This window comes from Natator depressus, chromosome 1, assembly GCF_965152275.1.
Source record: "Natator depressus isolate rNatDep1 chromosome 1, rNatDep2.hap1, whole genome shotgun sequence".
NCBI lineage: Eukaryota > Metazoa > Chordata > Testudines > Cheloniidae > Natator > Natator depressus.
In genome coordinates, this window is record NC_134234.1 from 224,853,256 (window position 1) to 224,881,058 (window position 27,803).

The window sequence follows — 27,803 nt, forward strand, 5'->3', positions numbered from 1 at the left end:
TGAGGCTTTGGGATTAGAACAGGGGTGGGCAAACTTTTTGGCCCGCTACCTAACTTTGCCTCTGACCTTCAGTTCTTACATGAGAGAATGGAGATGATAATATTAACCCACCTTAGCAAAGGGGTTTGAGATTCTTAGCTGAAAGGCACTACAGATAAATGCAAAGTATTTATTCTTTATTATTCATGTACTTCTGCTAATGTGCTGACTTGAACTATTTTAATTGTCCAAACAAAGAGAGATGAAACAGTAAGCAAACAGCACAAATAGTGAGAAGTAAATTGTATTTTTTTAAATTGTCTCAATTTTTTGTATTCCTTGATGCTATAAGAAATATATGTAAGAACATTTTGGATTTTTCTTCCACCTTCCACGTGTGAGATTTACCCTGGCAATGTCCCTTTAAATATTTAAAACAGAAGTTCTTTAATATCAAAAAGTTGGTAAACTCTAAGCTGCATCTCTTGTACTGAAAATTTCATAACAGAAGAGTGCCATAATTTGTTTTCATTCATTTGAGAGGTAGCAGCAGTACTCTGAGCTTCTTCAGGGAAATAAATCTAGAGCATTTTTTGAGAGTGTAGGTGACAGGACTAATGATAGCTTCATTTGAAAACGCAGCCAAAATGTGTCGTCCGTGGATATCAGAGCAATGAACTAAGAATATAGTACAAAGTAGCTTCTGGAGTTCCCCTTTTCTCCTCCCATCCCTATACCACTTTTGACTCAATCTTCCTTGTTGTAAATGTATCAGAATTGCTACTATAATGCATACATAAGTTAAGATGAGGTCCTTTCTCGGAGGAATATGATTAGAGGAAAACTCGAATTTTTGTTACAAGTTTGTTTGTTTTTAAGATCATATATTTAAAGAAGTGCAAGAAAGGTCTTTTCAATATGGAATTTTGTTTACAGTATCTTACTTGTTGACAAGTATTTCTTAAATGACTTTTGTTTAATTGGACTCCTTGTTTCATGTTCAATTCCCAATCCTTTCATTAGCAACACTTTTTATTCTAATCTGGGATGCACTGTTGTGCAGTCTGAAAACCCTTTTGTTGTGTGTTTACTGTGTGTTTTCAGTATATGTAACTGCACGTCTAAAATTAGTTGACAGTGAAAGATGCAACCACTTTGACTCCAGCTCAGAGAAGTGGGGGACTTTTTATATTAACTCGCTAGTAGAGGGTGTGTGTACATCATGGGATCTCTTCATCTTTACTGTAAATGCTAGAACAGTCATGAGCAAGATTTTAGGTGGAGAGGGTGGAGGTCGGCTGCCCTGCACCTTCTGTCATCATTCACACGGGGGTAAAGTGGGTGTAAAATCAAAAGGCTAGTGTTTAACCCTTTGCATTGCTTTGCATTGGTGTAAATGACTCAGGGTTCAGACCACTGAATAATCAGACTCAGTTGTTGAGGAATGGGTTCCTTTTTAACTTGTCTATTTAATGCTCACAGAAGGTGCTACGTTAACACTATTGGGAAAGGAAATCCCCTGACCACAGAGTGTGCAGCATGGACAGCAGCAGTGCCAGCTTTCCTTTGCCACCCTGCTAATGTACTACACTGTAGCCAACGTACTACCTGCAATTTAGCACTCTTTCTGCCCTTAAGCCGTCTGGTGAGACTACCAGCAAGAGTGCCTTTTGTAATGAGCATGCTTCACCAAGAGAAACTGAACAGAGACCACTAACTCATTTTACCCAGGCTGCTGAATAGCCAACAGGGTTCAATAATTTTTGACCAATGACTTGAAGAGAAACATTCTGTAGTCTAAGATAAATTGTGAATGTCCAGCTGTTTCTAGGTTACTATTTGGGCACTGTAACAAGGTGGTTCATAGTTGGAGTCCAGCCAACCCTGATTACAGAATGTGTCACACCTGAGAGAGGGCCAGGTGTTTGCCCTCTAAAGAGCAGCAGGAGGCTATAATAAAGGGGGGAAGCACAGGATAGTGTAGAGGGACACAGGGAGTGTGAAGGACTCCTGCAGGGAAGACCCTGAGACCAAGGGTATGTCTACACTGCAATAAAGAAATGGTGGCACCAAATCTCAGAGCCCAAGTCAGCTGACTCAGGCTCATGGGAGGAGGAGCTAGGAGGACAGACTATAAGAAGAGACTGGGACAAAAGAAGAGCTCTGGCTGTAAGAGAAGACACCAGAGCTGAGTGTGGACTGTTGTGTGGGGATAGACTTTATTTTGGGACCCTGAGGATTATTAAAAACTGTGTGTTATTAAACCAGCTGCAGGCTGGGGGTTTTGTTATCTCCATGAAAGCCTGTAGGAAGTTCTTAAGAGGCTTGCAAGAGAGGCTTAAAGGGCCAAGATGCCTGCAGAGTGACCCCTGACCACAGTGGGGTCATCAGTAAATGACCACCCTGCTACAGGCACATTATACTACAGAAGTAACCTCATTATTCTAACTACAAAGAAGATTGGAGTGGAGGGAGAACCTGAATCGTATGGGAGTAGCTACTTTAAACTGTCATCTCCTCCGTTCTTGGTTGTTTGAAATGTTGTATGTTCTTTTTCATTTTCACCTTAGAGAGTAGAAGGGCTGGGCTCGCTCATTCCCAGTTTATACTGGCATAAAGGAAGGAGCTGAGTCCCCAGCAATGGTAGAAGGTGGCTACAATTTTCCTTTTTCCCCAGGGCCTAAAGGAGACCAACACCACACACCAAAAGTGCCTAGCACTGGTTGGGTAAGGAGGCTGGAGGAGGTGGTGATTCAGATAATCCACAATACAGCCTCTGCTTGTGAGCCTCCAATGGTGCTGCTGTGTGTAATCTATGTGGGATTACTACAGTGAAAACACTGCCTGATCTTTCCCCTTCTGATGCAAAGGTCTTCACTTGCACATGGAGGTGCAACTTACTCCCACTGCTACAAGGAGATGTAAACTCAGCTCACTGTGTTTCTCTCAAGGCACCATTGAAGCCTGCCATGCTGTTTTTCAGAGGGACATTACTGGGTAGTACTCAAAAAGAACTTGTTCTTGCAGAAATATTGAGAGAGAGAGAGAGAGCACTACAGAAACACTGACTCTGCAAAGACAAACTGGTGAACTCCACTGGTCTGTAGGACTCAACCACTCCCAGTTCAAGTTCTAATCTTTTCTGAATAGAGAAAACCCCCACTTTTTTGTAGGGTTAGGAGAGCAGAAGAATGAATCAAAACAAATTTCAGAGGGAGGGGTGTTTCTGATCTCTCATCACAGAAATTTATGTTGCTCTCCAGCCTACTGATAACCAACTGCAATCTCAAAGCATAAAGAAAATAACTGGGTATCAAGTTTCACCTCAGTTACCCAATATGTCTGAAGTAAAGCTCATATAGGTTAAAATGAAGGCTTTGTTTATATGAAGAGCCAGGTCTTTTTTAGATGTTGAAAACAATTGTAACACAAATAAGAGAAGAATGTATAGGTAGAGTAAGTTTGAGTAGTGGCAACTGACATGTTGGCTCAAAACAAGTGTATCCTGTAGCAGTTTTAGATTACTGATACACTATTGTACCTCCAGAGGTTGCGTTCTGCTTTTGGATTTGATGGGACTGTAACAGATCAGCATATACCAAATTTCATATTTATGGTAAAAATAAAATATACTCTTTAAACTCACTGAACTTTTAAAGGTAGCCTGGCAACGTGTAAAGTAACATCTTTAAACCCCACTTTTTGAAAAACGAGGGCAGCATGTATCTATTTTCCTTGGATCACTTTTGAAAACATGCTACTGCACAAACAAACCTTGAACTTGACAGGGCACTAAAATACCTTTAAAATAACTAGGATGGTATGCATTACAAGACAAATCCTTCGTACTCAGTATTGCAAAATGTTCCACAAAGACAATAGATCATAATTAAGGACGCTTTTAAGAAGATTAAAGAGGTGAAACAATTCTCTGTCTCAGAAGCAGGGAGGGAGAGAGAGTTCCAAATGGACTGAAATGCTACAGTGTGCTACTACCAACTACGGAGAGTTAATACAGAGAAGAATAACAAACGCAGGGAATAGTTGGGTAGGTTTCAGTCTGTCTATGGAGAGTTTTGAGAGTTCCATTGTTTCAAACCCTGTTCAACTATTTTCTTCTGACAGGCTTTGGGAACTATCACTACAGTGCCCATTAAAGTTCCTCAGGTCAGCTCCTTGCAGAGGTTGGCAGGACAAGGACCAGCAGTGCTACCTCAGGTAACAATACTATTTCAGTTTTTTTGTGGAATTATTTGAACTGAACTCCAAATCTGATATTTAATTAATCTTTTATGTGCCTCTTTGGTGTCCAGCCCTGTTACAGCTAGCACATTCAGTTGACTGAATAAAAACTGAACCTGTAAATTACTGAACATCTTGGCTTCAGTGCTGGTTAAGCAACATGGTTGTGATTTCCCAAGCTGAAAAAAAACCCCACTCGTTTTCTTCTAGGAGTGTGTGATGATGGCTGGGGGAAGGAGGAACACTGGGGTGAAAACAGTGAAAGACCCTGTCATAAATATAAAGGGAAGGGTAAGCCCCTTTAAAATCCCTCCTGGCCAGAGGAAAAATCCTCTCACCTGTAAAGGGTTAAGAAGCTAAAGGTAACCTCGCTGGCACCTGACCAAAATGACCAATGAGGAGACAAGATACTTTCAAAAGCTGGGAGGAGGGAGAAAAACAAAGGGTCTGTGTCTCTCTGTCTGTTGCTGCTTTTGCTGGGGATAGACCAGGAATGGAGTCTTAGAACTTTAGTAAGTAATCTAGCTAGGTATGTGTTAGATTATGATTTCTTTAAATGGCTGAGAAAAGAATTGTGCTGAATAGAATGACTGTTTCTGTCTGTGTGTCTTTTTTGTAACTTAAGGTTTTGCCTAGAGGGATTCTCTATGTTTTGAATCTAATTACCCTGTAAGGTATCTACCATCCTGATTTTACAGGGGTGATTCCTTTACTTCTATCTACTTCTATTTCTATTAAAAGTCTTCTTGTAAGAAAATTGAATGCTTTTTCATTGTTCTCAGATCCAAGGCTTTGGGTCTGTGGTCACCTATGCAAATTGGTGAGGATTTTTACCAAACCTTTCCCAGGAAGTGGAGTGCAAGGGTTGGGAGGATTTTGGGGGGGAAAGACGTGTCCAAACTACGTTTCCCAGTAAACCCAGTTAGAGTTTGGTGGTGGCAGTGGTTATTCCAAGGACAAAGGATAAAATTAATTTGTACCTTGGGGAAGTTTTAACCTAAGCTGGTAAAAGTAAGCTTAGGAGGTTTTCATGCAGGTCCCCACATCTGTACCCTAGAATTCAGAGTGGGGGAGGAAATTTGACAGACCCCAAGAAAACGAAAAAGCAAAATGAGCAATAAATATGCTATACAAAATGAATCTCAAACCTGAAAAGATGCTTACATTGTCCTAAATGAAAAGCTTGCAACTCTGTAAATAAAATAAAGGATCAGGGCTGGATTTCCAATTACACACAGTAGGCACATGCCATGGGGCACTGGCATTCTAGAGGTATCTTACCTCTCTAAAACTGTGTGCAATATGAAGGTCAGCTGTAGGCGGTGGGAGATGGGGTGGGGGCTGAAGATGCTGTGCCTAGGGGTGCATAAATTGTAAATCCAGCCCTGCAAAAGATACAACTAGAGAGATCCTGAATCTATGAACTAGTTAGACCTGTTGTTTCTGGCCTTAGAGACCCATACACTTAAAGCAAGTAAATTTAGTTAATCGAACCTAGCCAGTTACAGAGTTTTCACAGAACAAGCCCAGATATGCTGAGAACACTTTATTGTTATTGAACTGGCTGGACAAGAATGAAAGTCTTTTCAAAATTGACAGAATTCTCAACTCAACTGTCCAGGCTTCTTTGATTTCCCCCTCTTCCCTGCAACTTTCTGTCATTTTAATTGTCTGATTTGTGACACAATTAATCTCCTTCACAAAAAACGTTTGGAGTAGAGATCCAGATCTTCTGTTTAACATTCTAGAACAGAAGGAAGGAACAGGACTACATTACATCAGTCACATTTCGGCCTTTTCTTCTGGTGCTGGGTTCAACCCATGATCCAACCTATTTGGAAATCGGTCATGCTGGCTAAGTAATAGGCGGGTTCCATAGTAGCTCCTGAATTGTTCTTTGATTTTTTTCCTTGTGTGGTTTGAGTTCATTATTATGTCAAACGAGATTTCCATTGAGATTCTGATAGTACTTTTCAGCCTGTTGATCAGTCATGTCCTTCTGAAACCTTCAGTTGCTTTTACTAAGTTTTTTTTTTTTTACTAAGTTAGTGCCTCTCTTTAGAATCCCTCATTATGTAAGATGCTTGTTTTATTTGTAAAATGCTTGCTTTATTTTGATGAAATTCCTCTTCATGCTCATCGGAAATTTCAGCATACTTATGGTAGTTGGATGCAAATGCAGATATTCATTCTCAGGTGTCATTATGAAGCTGCTACAGTAAATCTCATTTTCAGACAATCAACTAGGAGGCTATGGGTGGCAGCAGAATTTTTGAATTTTCACGGTGTGCTTTACTTTCTCTTAAATAGTGTACAGAACACACAGATGTAGAATGATTGCATCTGAAATTCTTCCATCTTTTTAATTGTATTGTTGTTGTCTGAGCAAATGGCAAAGACCTCCATTGGATGTCATCTTCAGCAAGTTGCTTACAATATTTGGCAGTTTTCTTTTCAGATACAGACTTAACAGCAGTAAGTGGAAATGCATTTTTCCCTCTGTAGCCATTAGCGGGTCATTTCTCATGTCTGAGCAATCATGTAACATTAATATCAGCGGTGGTTCTTTTAATTCTTTTCTGTTGTTTCTTCACGTGCATTTAGTAGTAGATCTGTAAGTTAAAGTCTGTCTGGAGGAGTATATTGAGGACATAGCACTTCAATTGTTTCTTCACATTGTTCAGTTTGTGGAAGGCATAAAAGAAGGTTATAGTTTCCTTATCAAGTTTAAGTTTGCTTTTTACTTTTATGGCATAATCACATATTCATTTTTGCCATTTTGGGGTGTCAAAGATGAACAGAGATTGTTAATGTATGAAGATGTTGTTGAAGAGCTGCTGGAAAACCTGTATCAGGGACTTAAATGTATATTACTGTGACAGTGATGGCATCACACACGTCACATTGCTAAGGTCATCAGTGTTCTGTTCTTCTTAAGGAGACAAACTGTCATTCAGTTCTACATTTGATCTGGAAGAATTAGAAAAAGCTGTTTTTCTGCATTTTTCTGAGAGGAGCATGAATCCTTTGTATCCTGTTACTTAACTATTCTTGACAATATTAATAGTTTACTTTTGAAGAATTATCAGTTTTCATTAGTTCAGTCCATTCAGTTTTCTACCACTGCTTTTGACTTCAGGCATGTTGAGTCAGACATTCATACATTGATGTTTTATAATCACTGAACAACAATCACCTGTTCTGCAGTATTAATCATCAGCTTTCACACTTACTATGGTTAGAATGAGAAACGGGCACATAGTGAATTCATCATTGTGAAAACTAAAGACTGCAAATCAAGATGAGCTAGCCAGGTCTATATAGAACCACATTATCAGATCCCCTACTCATCTTTTGACAGTTTCTAATTCTCCTTGTTCAAGCCATGCCCTTCTCTCCAGCCAGCAACAATTCTGTCCATCCCCCACCCTCCTTAGGCTTACAGGCAGTTCCATAACTTTGTTTCCTAACCGTCATAAAAATAACCTTGACATTCTCAAAACTTCCCTTTTCATTCACAAGTAGAAAGATTAGGCTGGGGTAGTCAATATTATAAATTCATTGTACAATACAAACAGTGTTTTTTCCTTAGGCCTTCTCTAACATTAAAAGCAAGCCTCTTTGGCAGAGCTCTTATATTTTGCTTTTGTTACAAACAAGTGTGGAAATTTCTTCTATAATTTAGGATGTCAGGAATTTTAATCCCCCCTACACCCCCCTTATTCCTCATTTCATATCTTGTTTGGGATTTCCAGTTAAATGACGTGCACTCCTTCATTAAACTGAACTCTTTGTTCTATTCTAGAAACACAGGTTGGGTTTATTTAAAACAAAATACAAAAAAAAAATATTTTTCTTGTGTTCTTTACAGCGCGTAGCACAGTGGAGTCCCTGAGTGCATGGGCGGCACATATTAGAGGCTTGGGAAGGCTAAGCCTTCCCAAAATAAAAAGGCTGGCCAGGCAGGGAGCAAAGGCTGGATGCAGGTCACCTCCCTTCGGAGGCCTGCTGGCCCGCCGCCTTTGCACCCAGGGAGTATGAGAGCTGGACGCTCCCCGGATTCACACCTCCCCCTTGAGGCCAAGCCTCTGCTCTGCCTCTTCCCCTGAGGCCCTGCCTGCTGCTCACTCCTCTCTGCTCCCTTCCTCCCAACCCCCATCCCTCGCAGGAAAAAAGTGATTTGGCAAGCAACAGGGAAGGGGGGAGAAGTGGGCAGAGAGGAGCGAGCAGTGGACAGGGCCTCAGGCGAAGAGACAGAGCGCGAGCAGCAAGAGGCAGAGAGAGAGTGGGACCTTGGGAAGAGCCTGGGCTTGGCGTGGGACAGAGTGTGGGTGGGGCCATAGGGAGAGGGGAGTGTTGGAGCCTCGGGGGGGAAGGGCCACAGTCCAAGCGCTGGTGGCCCCCCCACTTCTGTGGAGCTTCTGGCACTCATGGGAGTAGCCTCCCCAATTGAAAAACTCATGTGCTGCCTATGCCTGACTGTGTTCCTGTGTGTCACTACAGTAAAAATAGTAATCTGGTAATTTCACAGGCATTTAAGTGACAATTAAAGAAGTACTGTATCCAACTAAAATGAAGTGTGAGCAATCTTACAAGGTGATATACTCCCTCAAATAAACATTTCAATAATGGTAGGGACATTAAAATCAAACCTCCAGTTTTGTTTTATTTTTCAATTTAAGATAAATTTGGGCCCAATCCACTCTTATTCACATAAGTGGAAAAACTCTCATTAATCTGAATGGGAGCTGAATCAGACTCTGAGATGAATGCTCTGTTTCACTGACTCCTTTTTCCACCTCCTAGTTGAAGGCAGGGATTGGGAGTGCTTTGCTCGTGACATCCTTGGTAGAACAGTGCAGACAGTATCCTAGCAAAGGCCTACAGTGCTCCTATCATTAGGATTAGTGGAGGTGGAGAAACAAGTACACACATACTTCAGATACATTCTGTGTGCATTTCTCTTGTTGCTATGCATGACTGTTGGTGCCTTGCATTTTATATGAATTGTATCTGATATGTTTAGTAAGTATATTTTAGTACGGCCTTGCCTATCATTCATTTGAAAGCTCCTTGTGGCAGGAACTGTCTTGTTATGTGTTTATATGGTGCCCAGCACAATGTGGTCTTGGTCTGTGATTGGGCTCCCTAGCCTACTGCAGTACAAATAATATCACATTGCTAACACTGGTGCAGCTCCAGTAGTAGTTAATATAGACAGGGTGTAATGACCACTAGCTCTTTTGTCACCATGTCATCGAGACCTTCTTTGAGCAGAGGCAGACAATGCAGTGGTAAAAATGCCCACAGCTTCAGAAGCTCTACATGCTCTAGCCCTCCCAGGGGTAGCAACAGTGGGAAATCTCAGGGAAAACAGGTCTAGTGTAGTCATAGCCCAAGCTAGGAGATGGGGCTGTAAGAGAAGAGAAAATGTTACAGATTAGTCTGTGTAAGGGCTCTCTCCGTTTGCATAATAATGAACTCTTTCAGGAGGTGTGAGAAAAAACTCACTACAGTAATTAATTTTTAAGCATAATGTTTGAGGGCTGAACATAAACAGTAGAAGAGTGAAAAAAAATATTTAAATACAAATCAGAATTCAAGAAAACTTTGAAACAGGAAAGGAAACCAAAAGAAATGTTTGTTGCATAAAATGTTAAATGTACTTATGCAACAAGGAGAAGATAGTATTTCACTGTTTGAATCAAAGTGTGATATAATTGAATTGGGTAAAATCATCATTAGAAATTCAAAGGAGAAAAGGACTAGAATCCTGCGAGGGGATCACACACAGCTTTCTGGGACATAATGCTCTCTGTAGTTCCAGACAGACTTGCTGGAATTTTAGTGGAGGTTGAGATGCCTAATCTAACTTCAGGTAACTTAATCAGTATGGCGTAGAACAGTGGCTTGCTCAGTCCTTCCAGACTGCTGTTCCACTTTCAGGAGTCTGATTTGTCTTGTGTACCCCAAGCTTCACCTCACTTGCTTACAAAATCAGGCATAAAAATACAAAAGTGTCACAGCACACTATTATAGAAAATTGCTTTCTCATTTGTACCATATAATTATAAAAAACAATTGGAATATAAATGTTGTATTTACATTTCCGTGTACAGTATAAACAAGTCATTGTCTATATGTCGTTTGTACCGACTTTGCTAGTGCTTTTTATGTAGACTGTTGTAAAACTAGACAAATATCTAGATGAGTTGTACCCCCTGGAAGACCTCTGCGTAACCCCTGGGGTACATGTACCCCTAGTTGAGAACACTAGTGTAGAACTAAACTTAGAACCATGGTGTATTATTTAATATTCACAAATTGTATGCATGCAGGAAAACACGGAAACATATTGCTCCTGCAGCCAGAAACTTGGCTGAAGTTCAACTGAAAATGTAGCCCTTAATAAGTATGAATGTTAATGCACCTAGAAGGCTGAATACACGCTTTTTTAAAGAATTGAAATAAACCACAGATGAGTGCTTCAACAAGAAGGGAACTGACTTATAACACTAAAGGGTGTAGAATTAGGGGTATTGATGTGGGCATACAGTAAACGACCTGCTTTGATAACCTCTAAACAGTAAGGATCAAATTCTGTCCTCAGATGCATATGTGTGGCTCAGTGTGGGCCTTCCTATGCATTCAAAGACAGAATTTGTCCCTCAGGAAGAAAATAGCTGAAATCCCTGTTAACCTCAGTCCCTAGTCAATCATACTTGGAATGACATTGATTTTAGTTTGCAGCTATAATGGCAGTTGTCTACTTTACAAAAGAAAAACAGCAATCTAAAATGTCAACAAAATTCAGAGGAAACAGGAAAAAATGACAGTACCAAGCCAAATAATACAGGCAGTACAATTGGATAGAAAATGTACACTTCGTTAACAAAAATCTTGGAAAGTTCATATGAAAATATAGTTTTGTGTGAAAAAGACAAATAAAAGCATTTTTAAATTTAAAATTTAAAAGCATTTCCCACCTGACTTCATTTTACCAGCCAACTGCCCAGTCACAAAAAATTAGTGGCAGCAAGTTCTAGCATGAAAGTTATCAGCACCACCTCGATTTCATTAGCAGTGACTTGCTCCTAGAGAAGGAAAACTAAATCAAATAGCTCTGCCTTAGAAATTGAACAGAGGTATCATCTGAGTCTCCCTTTTCACTACAGGAAAGTTATTAGTTAGTAGCAAAATGGGAAATCAAACCCAGATGGTAATACAATCCACTGGATTTTAATATAGCTCACCCATTAAACAATATGTTGAACCACTCCCCAAATTGGAAGGGAGTGGGAGCATGGGAGAGAGAGCTTGCACACCCCTTTGTGAGGTAAAGTGGGGCACTTGATATTGTTCTGCAGTGACTTCTGCAGCCAATGTATCATCAGTGGCACTGATGGACTCTAAGGAGATTTCCATCAGCCTTCTAGCAAGAAAATAGGTCACCCACGTATTGGGAATGAACAGTCACTAAACCGAGGGGTTTTTCATTGTCCCTTGAGGCATGCAGAATAACTGCTCTTCTGTGTAACCCCACCAGAAAGGGAAAAAATATGTTTGGTTCAGTGGTCACATGCACTTACATGTGTGACTGAAAAATAAACTTTATGTAGGGAATGCTGATTGTTTATTTTGCTGCCATCTTAGACCAAGCTAAAGATTTCGAGGAGGCTTTCAGGGAAAGACGTGCTTGTGTATATGTTGTGGTGAGGACACCAAGATTTCAGGCTTTTGGGGAAACCCTGATTTTAGTGCATGCCAGGCTCTTGTAAATTCATGCAGGACCTTCCTTCTGTGAAACTTCTGAATGTAGGGCTATTGACTTTTTAAAAAAAAAAAATGGCGCCAGATCATCAGCTGGTGTAAATGAATTGCAGCACCACTGAAGTTGATAAAATTGCATCCCTTTTCACCAGCTAAGGGTATGATTAGACCATATTACATTAATTTTTATCAGCCATTGCTGTTGTTTTTTGGGGGAGTGTTATCCTCTAAAGCTCATTAAGAATTGAATTGTCCTCTGCTACAAGCACTTTGCCTCTGTGACATGTGAATTTTGCTAAATCCATTTTGAGTCTTTGTTTTTAAGCTGAGTGCAAGGGTGAAGTGAAAATAAAGTGTGACTAAACCCCAAAAGCAGCCTGATATTGAGCAAGAGCCTGATATGAAGCTGAGCACCATCAATTCCATTTGAGATCAGTGGGAGTCGAGTTGGCAATTCACAGGAGGTGCAGAGGATCTCACAGGATCAGACCTCCTGTTATTACATGAAAAGCAGACAGCTACATACTGAATTCTCATGTCTGGGAACATCTGCTTGGAAAATGCACTCTCCTGCCAGGTAGTGTGACAGATACCTTGGATACGTGAATACTACCACCTAACATCAAGCATTTTCATTATTGTGGCACCACATAAATTCACTAACAACGTAGGTATTTGAAATCATTATATGCAGAAAAAGGTGCATTTATTCTCCTATATGGTCCTAGTACTGGTAGTCGCATACAATGTTTTGACAGTTGTCATGTATTAAATGAACAATGTTTTTCTTGGAAAAACACTAATTGCATTGTGTTCACCAGTTGCAACTGTTCTCTTCACAACATACATTCTATTTGTTATTTTTTTCTCTCCTTCTCTAAATTTCTTGACTCCTTACCTGCGATGCCTCCTGTAGTATGTACAAGTGCCATCAAGTCTGTGTTAATATTTAGCAGTAAATATATTTTTGAAACAGTCCATGTGTTTAGCAACATATTCCCCACCTCTGTCTTCCTCCAATTCCCACTTTGTTGATTGTCAGTTGCCATAAAAACGTTGTACCCTCCAGAATATTGCTGCTCTGATTATTTAATAGTTCTGACTTCCATCGCCAAAATTTAAACTGCAGTTTCTCAGGGTTGCCAAGGAATTTACACTAGTTTGTTCTCCACTTATTTTCTTCCTGATTGACAGTGTTAGTTTTACAATAATAAAGTAGCCGTTTGTTTTTATGTGGAAGTTTAATAGAAATCTTTTAATCCTTTAGTGTAGCTATTGAGTAGTGCTTTTACTTAGGGGGTTAGCTTCAAAGGGTGGAGTTTGAAGGGGCATCAGAGCAGTGTAGGGTGAAAGGAGTTTTGTGTGTGGAGATCTTTAGTTGGATTGAGTAGCTGTTTAATTTTATGTTGGTTTTGCCCTGGTGTCCGGGATGCCCAGAGTTTTTGCATAGGCCATCTTTTTATTATTGTAGAAATGAAAATAAATAAATAAATACACTTTCACAGCATTAAATAATCTTGTCTAGGAATATGCTGGGGTCGGTGATTATGAAGACTATGTAGTACCCCTGTTTTATCACAAGGTGGCAGAAAATGTCCAATGTACTGTATACTTAACCTTTGTCTTGTGGAATAATAGAGATATTTCAACATGGTGAACCATATAGGGAATATTTTTCTTTGGAAAATTCATTCCTTTTAATTATTTGTGCAGAGAGGTTTTATTATGTAGCAAAGTGATATAGATTTGTACATTTTGCACACAAAGTGCTTAATACATATATTGTACTGTGGATAATATGTGATATTAAGTATTACCCTTAATACAATAACCAATGTATGTATTATGGCCATTTTTATATTTAGTTTTTATTAGGTTTTTGATTAAGATACAGTAACAGATATATAAAATGCGATTTAAAATGGCAGAAACAGACATTTCAGATAGTAGTAAATGAAATGACAATTTTGAGTAAATAAAACTACTGAGCTGATTTTCTTCCAAGTTCATTTGTTTTATAAATCTCAGTAAGATTTGCACAAGCCAAATCTGAAGTCTGTACTATGTCTCGCTGTAGATATGTCCATTTTCTCATATGTATTGTATTAATTGACAAAACAATCCTTTGATGATCCAAAGTGAGGTCATAATCTCAGATGTTAGACCAAGAGGTCAGAATTAAAGTTGAATTTTTTCAGCATAACTGAAGTTCTTATGAGTGCTCAGTTTCTCAACGGCAAAGTTTCATGAGTGCTAGTTTCATGCATAATTATATTTCTGTAACTGTTACTCTTCCATGACACATGAGTAACCAATCATAGATCTACACAGGACATAACATAGGGAAGAAAAGGCATAATTTTGTGGTGAAAACATAGGAGGATAACCAGAAGATCTGGACTGTATAACAGAGACTTGTCAAGTCGCTTCAGCCTTTGTGCCTCAGTTTCCCCCATTGATAGAATGGGGATAATATCTACCTTATAGCATTGTTGTCAGTGTTGTGGGGCCCAATTTGCAAAACACATGGGCCAAGATGTTTTAAAATAGGAGTTTACGGGTAGGTTCCTAAGTCCATATATATAGGCAACTGCCAGACTTTCAAAAGTGTTGGTCAGCCAACAGCTCAGCACCTCTGCCTATACATGGAGTTAGGAACTTAACTCTAAGGCTTGTATTTTTGAAAATTTTGGCCTTTGGATTTGTCTAAATTCTTTCATCTGAAGATGTCAAATTATATAAGCCATAGAAGACAGAGACAAGGCTGAGGGAAGATTTATGCCCTATTACATAACCAAATTAATATTTATGATTCTCCGTTACTGAACACTTTTATTTAATGTCATATTTGGCACATAAGAAATAGTATGAGTACCTAATAGATGGGGCACTGGACAGGGAATCTGTTCCTGGCTCTGCCACTGACCTGCTGAGTGACCTTGGGCAAGTCACTTCATCTCTCTGTGGCTCTTGTGTTTCCCGTCCTACCTTGTGTTTGTCTTGTCTATTTAGATTGTAAGGTGTTCACAGCACTATCATACCCTACTATATGTACAGTGCATAGGTCCTGAGGTCCTGATCACTGTTGAAGCACCTAAGCGCTACCATAATACCAATAATTAATGAGCACGAGCAAAATATGTGACTGCATGGGGCCTTCTGGGCACTCCTAATATCTTCTGCAGAAAGCATTGGGTATGCCCTCCTGCTTGAAAGCTACAAAAGGATGTGCTGAAAGATCATACAGGGTGTTCCAGTAAATCAGGACATTTTCATTTAACTGTTCTCTTATCCTCAAGACTGAAGATAATATAATTGGAATGCCTCTTGTAAGCTAAGGTAGAGTAGCACAAACAGCTGTGTCAAATATGAAATACCATTTTTGTTTCACAGTATGGAAGGTGCAAGTAATGACTGACAAAATAAACAGTCAGATCCCCATGTGTTTTATATGGCCATGTTAATGAATGAGCTAAGGGTAAAGTTAACTTCCTGCATAGCAGTTTAAATTATTTATATTTTGAACCCATACTTAACACATAGTTAAGTATGAGTCATGTTGACAGGATTGCATTAATTTTACCAATGGAAGCAGCATATCACATTAGCTGAACACAGTCTTCTGAGATCTTCATTCCTGGTGTCCTTTGTAGGGTATGGGCTGCGCCATCTTCACAGACTTTGTCAGATTCTTTTTTCCCTTCCTTTAGACAAGCCTCAATTGCAATCCTCCTCAATTCCAGCCTCAAATTAGCCCTTTACTCATAATTGTAAAATATTAAGTTCCGTTTTTGTTTTGTGAACCTAAAAGAGCAATCTTCATGCTGTTAGAAACTGTGCACCTTTGAAACATAAGTAAAGTTCTTCATTTACTAATCTACCACAATATGACATGCTCAGATTTCATTTACTGTTCCTGTAGATGCATTCACAGAACTCCCTTAATGATCAGTTCCCACCCTTTAATTCATAGCAAGAATATAGTTTCTTTCAGCACAAGAAATTAGGTCATTCTGGAATTTCCATGCCTTTGAAAAGCCTTTGGCCTACTGTGAACAGAGTGGCATTTGTATGGATATCTGCTAATAAAAGTAAAGAATTTACTTATGTCCTTTTATACATGGTTGCAATGACTGGGAAATGACTCAGCCAGGCAGAATTTGGAATATATCTACAAGTAAATGAATCACTTTCTACTTGGACTTGCTTTGCAGTATTTTTAGGCATCTTGCTACATTGCTAATGCAATGTGAAGTGATGTTGGTAGAGTGTGTTTGTATAATTTATTTGTTACTATGTTAGGTTATGTCTAATAATCTCTAATTCTCTATTTATAGGTTAGGCCAAAGACCCTGATTCCAGACAGCCTTCCTATTTCCTCATGCAGAGACCAACTTTCCAAACAGCCTCCTACTTTCCAGAAGGCAACAGTAGTGAGCATCAAAAACCCTAGCCCTGCCCTCCCCACTGCCAATAATACTGTCAGCCATGTACAGACGCCTAACAGCCAATCACAAAGTGTGGCCGAGTCTACATCTATCTCATCACCTCTGAGCAGTGCAGGTGTGGCCTATGCCATTATATCCACCTCCCCCAACAATGCAACTCCTATCAGCACGAGCACTACCGTCTCTGTGGTCAACGATAGCATCAAAGTGCAACCACTCCTCATTAGTGCTGACAGCAAGGTAGGTTTTGCAATTGCAGTGCATCTTTACATCAAGATCAACAATTATATTGCAGGTGTAGGCAATATATTCCTAGTAGTTTGGAAAGCCCTTTATAGAGTGATGTCAGCTGTTCCTTTTGAAGTGAATAATCAGAAAGCAGTGAAAAAAGTCTTAATGGGACACATGAAAGATACTAGATGCTTATTAGTATACCTACATTTTTTTCTGGTTCTCTGGGAAAGTAAGTGTATCATTGTGTAGCCTGGCATTTTTGGAACCATTTGATCATCCTTCCTCTCAATCCAATCATAATTAATGAAACTCACAAACTCTCAGCAGACACAAATTTCCTATTGACTTTCCCTTGAATTATAGAAGAATAATGTTAATTATAGAACCCGATTCTGTAGTGTCTTCAGTGTAGCACTCTGCAGGGCTATATAAAGTAGCCGGGTGTTCTCTTCTGCAATTCTGGGAAAAGTCCATAAGAGATGAGAGTTCAGGATTTCATAACTGATCAGCAGCTGAACTCCTAGAAAAAAATCCAGTTATGAAATACCTGTTTACTTTTTGCACAGCTGCTAAGCTTTGAAATGCAAGAATTGTGCATCTGTGACACCAGATTCTATTTGAACAAAGACTTGGCATATCCAAAAGACTTCCAGTGTAATTCAGATATTGTATCAGAACCAGCAATCTCTAAAGCAAATGCTCTGTAACCCAATGTAAGTCACAAGACTGCACAAATTGTCATGACAGCAGCATTGCATGTTACAAGGCAGTGTTAATAAAAAAACATGTTCAAAATTCAAAACATGGAACTACTTTGGAACTTGTTGGCAAGACAAGGTCTAATACGCTGACAGGAAAGAGCACAGAAGATAGGATGACTTTTAAGTAAATAAGCAAAGTAGGCATCTTTGGTGTAATTCTCTAGCTAACATAATTTATTTTCCTATTCCTATAATCTGGTTACCAATAAAAAAAAAAATTTTCCTTGCGTAAGTACTTGCATTTTTTAAAATGAGTAACTGGAGATCGGATCTATGATGACTGAGTAATATTGATTAAAAGTTAGCAATGAAATAGATTAAAAAGGCCCAATGGTCAAATGCAATAAACATCATCAGAAAGATGTTCTTGGGAAGGTCTCTTATAATCCTTAGGAATTTTTTGTTAATAATGTAACGTCACATGGACAGTTTTGTGGTCAGTAATTTGTTCCTCAGTGTTTTTTAATGCAGTCGTGAGATACCGAATCTGCAAAGTATAAGTCTGCTTTGTTGATTCTCAGAATGTTGGTGTTCGGTGTGTTAACTAACATGCACATGTAAGTACTGTGAAGAGCTGTGTAACACTTTCTTTGTGGATGGTGCTGCACAAGAATGAGGTGTAGTTCAGAACGGATGTACATCTTACTGTATTTTTAGACAAATTGAAAACCTACCATAAAACATACTTTTTAGGATTCTGATCTCAGTTACTCCAGTGCAAATCTGGAGTAACTTTATTGATGTCAACAGTTACCTCTCTGTAACTAGGATCAGAATGTAGGCCTGAGTGTATAGCATTTACATCTTTCTTGCTTGTATCTGGAATAAAATAAAATAAATAAATAAACATAAAGCCATTGCCAACACTTTCAAACGTGGATGCCTAAAGTTCGGTCCCTGAATCAATGTCAGATACCTAAATAGAAGTGGCCTGATTTTCAGAGAAGGAGGCACTTGCCGCTCCCTTTGACTTCTAGAAGGAGGTGGAGTGCCTGAGCTCCTGTGAAAAAAAAGATACTTCTCTTTAGGAAACCAAATATAGATTTAGGACCCTAATGTTAATCATCCAAGTTTGAAAATTTTGGCCTGTGACTTTTATTTATTGTCTTTTTAGCAGGTGCTTGACACCATCCTTCCGCCCTTCAATGAAGTCAGGTCAGGTACTCGGCCTGGAAGTCTGTTTTATGTAGTGAACTCTGTTCTCTTTATTTGTTCTTTATTTTGCAGGTTATCATCATTCAGCCTCAAGTCCAGACCCAAACAGAAAATAAAGTGGAAACAAAGAAACCTCCTGAAGAGTCACCTCAGGGACCCCCTGCTACCAAAAAGAAAAAGGAGGAAAATCCAGAGGTGGTAAAACAAATAAAATTTGTCTTTCTTCATAAATGAGATATAAGACTGTTCATTTATTTGGGACCATTTCTAAAGGGCTTTCAGGGTAAATGCAAAATCACTGCATTTGTGCCCACAAATCAGCTACTTGCTTGCCTAGCTACCCAGTTTGCATGTGTAAATAAGGTTAATGCAAGGTAATGCAGTTAGATGCACGTGCACTTTTGGTTGTGTTTTACCAATCTCTAGAAGTTAGGAAATGCAAGAGTTACGGGCCTGACAATTATGTTCATCTAGCCACACTGTGAACCATGTCAAGGTTCCTTCCCCACTCTGAACTCTAGGGTACAGATGTGGGGACCTGCATGAAAAACCCCCTAAGCTTATTTTTACCAGCTTAGGTTAAAACTTCCCCAAGGTACAAACTATTTTACCTTTTGTCCCTGGACTTTATTGCTGCCACCACCAAGCGTCTAGCAAATATAACAGGGAAAGAGCCCACTTGGAAACGTCTTTCCCCCAAAATCCCCCCAAGCCCTACACCCCCTTTCCTGGGGAAGGCTTGATAAAAATCCTCACCAATTTGCATAGGTAAACACAGACCCAAACCCTTGGATCTTAAGAACAATGAAAAAGCAATTAGGTTCTTAAAAGAAGAATTTTAATTGAAGAAAAAGTAAAAGAATCACCTATGTAAAATCAGGATGGTAAATACCTTACAGGATAATCAGATTCAAAACATAGAGAATCACTCTAGGCTCAACCTTAAGTTACAAAAAGACACAAAAACAGGAATACACATTCCATTCAGCACAACTTATTTTATAAGCCATTTAAACAAAACAGAATCTAACGCATCTCTAACTAGATTGCTTATTAACTCTTTACAGGAGTTCTGACCTGCATTCCTGCTCTGGTCCCGGCAAAAGCATCACAGTGTGAAATGTGTACGCTAGCTTAATACATTACTGTTTGTTATTATATATATATATATATATATATATATATCTGGCTTAGGCTGTGTAGTGAAGCTGAATTAACACACTTATTCTGGAAGCGTAACTTTTGCATTTTCTGATTCTCATTGACTAATGACTTTTACATCGTATGTAACACAGGTTTTTGCTTTTGATAAATACATGTATATCCACATGAATGAATAACTAAAAAGGGAAACTGGATAAAAGATTAAATATGTTAGATGAACTGCATTTTCTGTGTAAATTAAAATATAAACCAGAAGATCTGAAAAAATACAGCATAAAGCAGCTATCTCTTTTAACAGGGTTTTTGTGCTTTTAGACTGGATGTACTCAAGTTGGATTATGAATATATTTGCTGGATTCCCTTAAATTATATAAATTGAATCTGTTTCTAGCTAGCAGAAGTTCAGTTCAGGTGGAATCCAATTCATATTTTGAATAAATTACTGAAAACAAAGTAACTTTGGAACTATAACTTTGAAGGACTATTACAGAATAAATCAATAGTCCTACTAGGAGAGAATTTTTTTGAAGTATTCTTTTTACAATTTTAAGAGCTCATATAATAAAAAGAGTATTAAAAGGACTGATATTGTGTGATTCCCTCTCAGCGCCTACCACGATCAGACATTTCACGGCGTCAGGAGGCACTGGCAGGGAGGGGAGAGGAGCGAGGGCACTGTGCGCTTGAGGAAGGGGGCGGAACTGGGCGGGGAAGAGGCAGGGCAAAGGTGGGAAGAGCCGGGCTGGGGGCATAGAAGGGGTGGGAAGAAGCAGGGCAGGGATGGGGCCTTTAGGGACGGGATGGAGTGGGGGCAGGGCCTGGGCGGAGCCAGGGGGAGCACCTCTCTGCAGATTAGAAACTCAGCACCTACATCCCGGGCCCCGCACCCCCCTAGGGGCAGCCCTGCTCTAACAGACACAAATTATGTTAGATTCTGGTTTTTATGTCGCCTCTAGGGTTAGTTCTCCCTCCCCAAAGAGGGAATATAAAGCAATGCAGCCAGGGTAGCCAGTGCAGCCTCAGATCCTGGAAAGGCAAGAGAAGGAAAGTGATGAGGCACCTACAGCAACAGCAACCACAAGAAGATCTGCTCCTCACTGTGTGATCTCCTCATTCTCTCCCAATGAGGCAGTAGACTGTGGGATGCCTTCTTAAGTTGATTAGAGAGATAAGATGGATGAGAGATATCTTTTATTGGACCAGCTTCTGCTGATAAGAGAGACAAGCTTTCAAGCCACACAGGGATCTTCTTTAGGTCTGGGAAAGACACTCCGAGAGTCGCAGCTGAATGCACCATGGAACTGATTGGTTAGCATAGGGGCCATTCAAGGTGGAGTGGCCTGTTAACACCTCTGCAATCATAGGATAAAAAGGAGGGGTTATTGGGGTACACATTGCTGTAATAAGCCAGGGGTGGCCAAACTTACCGGCCCTCCGAGACGCATATGACAATCTTCAGAAATTCGAGAGCCGAGGCATGCCTGCTGGGGTTCGGCGGGAGGTCACGTGCCCCCTGCCACCAGATTTTTGCCAGGGTTTTCTGGCTCTGCTTGGTCACATGATGCAGCCAGGCTCTCTCCCTGGAGAGCTGGCAAGATGGGAGCTGCGACTGTAGGGAGAGGCAGCAGCAAATTGCTGGGAGCTGTAGGGAGGGGCCACTGAGGGGAAGAGTGAGGGTGTCCCTGGGTGTGTGTGACTCAAGTTGTTGAGGGGGCTGAATGTTTAAATTGTGCCCCTCCCATCCACCAGCTATCAGGCACCAGTTGTCTCTGGCAGTAACCTCTAGTCCCACCACCCTGCTGCAGGGCAGAAGCCTGAGCTCCCCCCATCCTGTCTGGCAGGCAGAAAATGTGTGGGGAAAGGCAGGCATGGGGGGGCTCCTTGAGCTTTAACTGTAAAAGAGCCACATGTGGCTTGCTAGCCACCGTTTGGACACCATTGTAATAAGCCATGAATCTAGTGTCATAAAGCTTAAATTCATAACTCTACTGGACATTAGAAATCATAGATTGAATAGAGACACTGGATTTATGGCTTATTACAACAAACTTGTCTCTCTCACCATCAGACTTTGGTTCAATAAAAGTTATTACCTCATGCACTTTGTCTCTCTAATATCCTGGGACCAACATGGCTACTACACTGCATTCTTCAGTTGATGACGTCAGTCATTCTAGACCTCGTAAAGTGTATGGCTTACACTCTGGATATACATCTGGAAGTGGTAAAGGAGAAACCTCACAAACTGCTGGACATCTTGCATACATCCATGCTTGGAAGGCTTGTCATGCCTATAAATGAGGGACTTGATGGAGCCTGTGAAAGACCTGTGGCACAAGCCAGCGTCCATTCCAGCTGCATCCAAGCAAGCTAGGACTAGGTACCAAGTCCCTTCTGAGGGAGTTGAGTACTTTTATTACCACCAAATAGCACGGTCATTTGTGGTAGCTGCAATCCAAGAGAGGTCGAAGCAGCAGGGACTTCTCAAATTTACATTTAGGGAGAGAAATCCAAAGAGACTGGACCCATTTGGATTCAAAGTGTATTCGTCTATCAGCCTCCAGATGTGCATGGCTAATTACACAACACTTCTGTCCAAATACGAATACCCGAATTGGACAGTGTCTCAGTTTCTGACAGACAACCTTGAGAACGCAGAGGGGAGCTAACATCATCGTGTTTGCAGAACAGCTGATAAACCGCACATCAGCACGGGCCACGCTGGACACCTCTGATAAAGAGGTGCATACTATTGCAGCCTAGTTGGCCATGAGAAGATCTTCCTGGCTTCAGTTTTCAGGGATTCCCAAGGAAGTCCAAACAACAATTGAGGACCCTCCTTTTAAGGGCAACAAACTTCTTAATTCAAAGACTGATAAGGCCCTCTATATCCTTAAGGACGCAAGGGTGACTCTATGCTCCCTGAGCCTCTATGTTCCAGCCCCAGGAAGAAGCAAGCCAAACCAGACTTCCTTCATGCAGTGTTACTCTTCCCAGTACTGTTAGCAGCCTCAAAGGACATCAGAGCCACCAAGAAGAAAGCAGTTTCCAGCAATGACAACCATCTGCCACTGCACAATCTGTGTCTTCCAGCAACCAGCAGGTTTGACACACATGTTGAGAGCTTGGCAGAACCATCAGAAGATCTCCTGCCTTCTCTTTCCCTCCTCCACCTTTGGCAACTGGCTCTCTTTTATTTTTGGGAAGCTTGGACTCAGATCACCTTGGACCAATAGGTCCTGGAAATTGAAACAAGGGGGTATTCTATCCACTTCCAGTTCCTTCCTACATCTTGTCCCCCTTCTCCATTCCTTTTCAGAGATCTTTTTTATGAGATACTGTTAAAGTAAGAAGCAGACTCCCTTCTACAACTGAGAGTCGTGGAGGAGATGCCCTTAGAATTCATTGGAATGGGGTTTTAGTCCCATTATTTTCTCATCCCAAAGAATAAAGGGGATTGGCATCCCATTCTGAATCTTTGATGTTTCAACAAATTGTTTCAAGTTCAAAATGGTGGCTCTGGCCTCCATAATTCCATCTTTAGATCCTCAATACTGGTTTGCAGCTCTCAACCTGCAAGATGCTTACTTTCACCTATCTGTTCATCCAGCCCACGGGTACCTGGTAGGAACATCTCACAACTGGTACAGAGTGTTGCCACAACTTGGTAGTTGTGGCCCCTCATCTTAGGATACATGAAATCTAGATGCACCCATACCTTTAGAACTGGTTGATTCAAGGAAGATAACCCCATCAAGTGATCAATTCAACTCAAATGACCTTAAATTTCTTTGGCTGAAAGTCAGAAAAAGAAATCCATGCTTATTCCCACTCAAAGCCTAGAATTCATAGGAGCTGTGTTAGATTACAGGTCAGCAAGAGCTTACCTTCCACAAAAAAGATTCCAGGCAATAGTAAACCTCATCAACCAACTTCAAGTGCACCCAAAACATCAGTAAGAGCATGTCTTAGATATCCAGGACACATGGCTTCATGCACCAACATGATGCAGATTGCCAGACTTCACCTACATTCCATGCTAGGGTGGCTGAAATCAGTGTATCAACCCAGCCAGCACCACATGAACATGATGGTCATGGTATCTCGAGACATTCTCTCCTTGTTAAACTGGTGGAGAGACACAATACAGGTGTTCAAAGAAATACCTGTCTCTTCACCTCTTCCTACCAAAACTGCTGTGACAAGTGCCTCCACTCAGACATGGGATGCTCATCTAGATCCCCTTCAAACTCAGGGCCTGTGGTCCCCTCAGGAAGATCATCTGGAGTATATGTCCCAGAGCTCAGAGCCATTTGCCTAGCATGCAAAGTTCTTACCACTAGTCTAGGGATTCACAGTCCAAGCGTTGACAGATAACACCACAGCTATGTGTTCTGGCAAGAGGAAGCAAGATCATCTGTGCACTGTTGGCTCTGCATCTTCTTGGCCTTCACAACGCCTTGGCAGATCAATCTAACAGGTAGTTCTCAGACAACCACGAGTGGCCTATCATAGGCTCAGTCCTGCAGAACACCTTTCACGAGTGGGGATTTCCAGAAATAGACCTGTCTGACATTTCTTCTTTACTGTGGCAGACATTTTGTTCCAAAGGGGGTTTGAGCCTAGGCTCCCTGACAGACACTTTTCTCATCCATTGGTCACCGAGATGAATGTATGCCTTTCCACCGTGATACCAAGAGTTCTGAAGCAAGATGCAAGACTGATGATTTTGATAGCCCAAGAATGGACCCAGCAGTTCTGGTATTTGGCTCTGATGAATCTCTCAGTAGAGCTCTCCCCCCTCATCACCTTACCTGCTCTGCCCAGCAGAACAATGGTCAGATCCTTCACCTGGTCCCAGCTTTGTAACATCTGACAGCCTGGATGCTGGCTTGATGATGTCCCCTGAAAGAATTTGTTCAGCTGAAGTAATCTTTAAGTAGCACTCCTAGTACCTATCTCTAAGCAAATGTACAACTATTTTAGTCACCAACAGTGGAATCCATGTGGACAGCCATAAATCTGGTGTTCTTTGACTTTCAAGTGGTTGGTTTTGCAACCTCTGTAACAGTAATTTTTGTAGATAATCACCTAGGTTTTCTTCAAAGGAAAAAGGTCAAAATCAAATTCTGTTGTATGTAATTGTAAAACCCCTCATCATGCATCATCATCAGAGTTTGAACCTTCAGCATTGCAATACAGATCACTACCATTTAGACTACAGGACTAACCATAGGCACCGACTTCCCTTTGCCCGGTGCATGCTTGACCTCCCCTCCCCTGGCCCCATCCCTGCACTTCCTCTTCCCACCCCTGCACCGCTCTCGCCCCACCCCCATTCCACCCCTTCCCCAAAGTCCCCGCCCCACCCCGCTTTTACCCACCTGAGCTCCGCCCCCTTCCCCCAAGTCCCCGCCACTTCCCTGCTTCTTCTCCGCCTCCTTCCCTGAGCATGCTGCATCCGTGCTCCTCCCCCTCCATCCCGGAAAGTCCTAAGCGCCGCCAAACAGCTGTTAGGCAGCGGGGGGGGGGGGCGGGAAGCACTGGGAGGGAGGGGGAGGAGCGGGGACGCGGTGCACTCGGGTGGAGGGGAAGAAGCTTGGCTGCCAGTGGGTGCGGCACACCCGCTAATTTTTCCCATGGGTGCTCCAGCCCCGGAGCACCCACAGAGTCAGCGCCTATGGGACTAACTATGGCAGCAGGAGAAGGCTGTTTTTCTAGAGGAGGGATGATGGCACCATATGTTGGGTCAATGGGATGGCTGGGGGAAGCCCAACCCAGCTCTCTCTTGGCTCCTGCTCGATGTGATGCCCCTGGAGAGTGGTATTAGCTGCTGAATCTAGACACATTACCAGAGGATCTGCCCCAACTTTCCCTCACTCTCCCCCTTGGAAATTGGAGTGTCTCTCACCTCATGTGGTACTCCCAGAGAGAGATAAGATAGGAGGCGTAAGCCATGTGCCAGGATTAACCTGGTAGGAGAGAGAACAGTGCCTTGTTCATTCCTCCTACCCCACTGCTCTGGCAGCTCTCAGGCGTTCTAGCCGCAATTAAGTGGTGCTTCTGCATGGCCACAGGTCTGACTCTTCAGAATGTTCATAGTCAATTATTATTTTGGCAAGCTGCCCAAATTTCTCTGAGGAAAGCAAGTAAAAGAAAGGAAATGGTTATTTTTTTTATAGTTTATAATTCCGTCAAACCTGAAAAGAATGTCATGAGACAAAAAAAAGGCCTCTAGCTACAGGGCTTTCTCCCTCCAAATTTCAAGGGCCTGCTGGAAACAATGGAGGTGTTAGAGCTTCTAAAAAAAGTTGCCAGAATCTGAAGAAACTGTGAAGCAGACAAAATATAGTAGTCACTAGCTGTAGGGTTACCATATTTCAGGTTCCCAAAAAGAGGACACTGCCTAGGGAGGGGGTGAGGGGAAGAGGAGCTGTGCACATGAGTGCTTATGCTGGCAAAACTTATGTCGCTCACTCGCAAGCAACAAAAGTTTGACTAGCGTAGACATGGCCTTAGTGAGCTTCCTGTTAAATTAGTATCCTGGTCTGTGAGCACTTTGGCCTTTGACCCCTTTGTTAGTTTAGACAAGGATATCATCACCAGCAAAGTAGGAAGCACCTTCAACCACACTTTTCAGTGTAGGGCAGTAAAGGCTTAACTGTGAATTTCCTTTATTTTATTGATATGTCTCACAGCATAAGGCTCAGAGTGTAGGTTTAGAGTTAATTTCTTTTGTTCCTTGAAAGTAAACTTTAGTTGATTATCATGCATTTATGTAATTAGTGTAATTAGTGCTAACTGCATAATTAGCGTAAACATGTGTAATGACATAAATGGAACATGTAATTACAAAATGAAATGGCTTTGTAAAAATCCTTATTAAACTATGTGGAAAGATGTACTGCACATTTCCAAAAGCATGGGTCAATATCTGGTGGTACAGAGTACAGAAGGTAGGATTATTTAAAATATGCATTATATATGAACAATGTAAGCACTTGCTCCTTTATTTATCTTAAAAGCACAGAACATAAATAGGAACTTGGATTGAAATTCTGTAAATAAATGTCAATGATGAAAGATTGGAATTCACAATTAAAAATACAGAAAATACAAAAGGACCTTGCTAATTTTTGCTAATGGCCAACAACCCCATTGTGGATTGCTCAATGTTACAAATAAATGAACAAACTCCATAATATACATATATGTATATATATATAGTACTTTAATGGATTTTTATAAATGTAGTTTTAATTGTGATAAGATTTCATAGCATGATGTTAAATGTACAGTAGTACACTTGGTACAAGTAATGAAGCCTTCTATCTCAGGTTACTTGGCTAGCTCCCATTACTGCAGTATCTGAGCACCTCACATTCTTTAATGTATTTAGCCTTACAACAGCCCTGTGAATTGGAGAAATAATATTGTTTCTGTTCTACAGATGGGGATCAGAGGTGCTTGAAGATGCAGATAGGCACATAGTGGGATTTTCAAAAGCAGGTGTGGCCTAGCTTGCATTGATTTTCAATCTATTTTTGGAAATCTGCATTTTTAAGCATCTGTGTATCTTTAAAAATCTGGCCCTAAGTGCTTTGCCCAAAGGAGTTGAACCTGGATCTCCCAAAACCAAGGCTTGTGTCCTAACTACAGTAACTCCTCGCTTAACATTGTAGTTATGTTCCTGAAAAATGCAACTTTAAGCGAAACAATGTTAAGCGAATCCAATTTCCCCATAAGAATTAATGTAAATGGGGGGTGGGGAGGTTAGGTTCCCAGGAAATTTTTTTTTCACCAGACAAAAGACTATGTTTTATATATATATATACGCAGTATAAATTCTAAACAAACAATTTAATACTTTGTACACAGCAATGATGATTGTGAAGCTTGGTTGAGGTGGTGAAGTCAGAGGGTGGGCTATTTCCCAGGGAATGCCTTACTGCTAAATGATGAACTAGCACTCGGCTGAGCCCTCAAGGGTTAACACATTGTTGTTGATGTAGCCTCACACTCTACAAGGCAGCACAAATGGAGGGAGGGG

The 27,803-nt window shown here is 40.9% G+C and overlaps 1 protein-coding gene across 6 annotated transcripts in view; it reads left to right on the top strand.

The window, feature by feature from the left end:
* The window catches only part of PHF21B (PHD finger protein 21B), a 207,994-nt gene that overhangs the window by 157,507 nt on the left and 22,684 nt on the right, over window positions 1-27,803 (top strand). For 5 of the 6 annotated variants that reach the window (XM_074936518.1, XM_074936509.1, XM_074936531.1 and 2 more), the window contains 3 exons: window positions 4,105-4,197; window positions 16,329-16,679; window positions 18,662-18,784. In XM_074936518.1, coding sequence (XP_074792619.1) covers window positions 4,105-4,197; window positions 16,329-16,679; window positions 18,662-18,784 — 567 coding nt within the window. Of the gene's footprint in view, window positions 1-4,104; window positions 4,198-12,481; window positions 12,569-16,328; window positions 16,680-18,661; window positions 18,785-27,803 lie in introns of those variants that run through there. The other variant, XM_074936545.1, reaches the window with a different exon arrangement.